General features: G+C 62.2%; 1 protein-coding gene across 1 annotated transcript in view; it reads right to left on the reverse strand.

Moving 5' to 3' along the window:
- Window positions 1-203: 203 nt before the first annotated feature.
- Window positions 204-503, reverse strand: part of LOC104133572 (tyrosine-protein kinase Mer) — a 17,589-nt gene continuing 17,289 nt past the window's right edge. The window contains 1 exon segment of the mRNA XM_035902383.1: window positions 204-311. Coding sequence (XP_035758276.1) covers window positions 204-311 — 108 coding nt within the window.

Consider the following 503-nt stretch of genomic DNA (forward strand, 5'->3'; position numbering starts at 1 on the left):
GGAGAAGGGGATTTTGAAGCACCCGCTGCTCCCGTGTGGGCTCCGCTTCCGATTTTCAACGGGGGTGTCTCGTAGCGTGAAATCCCTCAGCAGGCTGTGTAGCAGAGGCCCAGACCATCCTTAGGGCTGCCCACCACAAGAACCACAACAAATGATGAAAAGGGAAAAGAAAAGCCCCGCAGGGCTGGGTGCAGCCTCGCTGTTCAGTGCCGGTACAGCTCGGACAGCGGGAACCCCACCGTGTGCCCCTGCACCTCGGCACCGTCCGCCTGACTGCGGCGCAGGAGGGAGCTCCTGGGAAGCGCCAGACTCTGCCATGAAAATCATGCAGGAAGAAATGAAACAGACGCCCGTTTATTAAAATATACCCTCTCTGTCCTTTCCTCGGAGCCCATTAGCCCCCCGCTGGGCGCAGGCTCCCCCTCTCACAGCAGCCCTCGGGAGTCCTCCACGCAGCTCTCGGCACGCGGCAGCCCCGGCGCGAGCGAGCTGCCGGCGGGCAA

Source organism: Egretta garzetta, unplaced genomic scaffold (assembly GCF_000687185.1).
Source record: "Egretta garzetta isolate BGI_Z169 unplaced genomic scaffold, ASM68718v1 scaffold819, whole genome shotgun sequence".
NCBI lineage: Eukaryota > Metazoa > Chordata > Aves > Pelecaniformes > Ardeidae > Egretta > Egretta garzetta.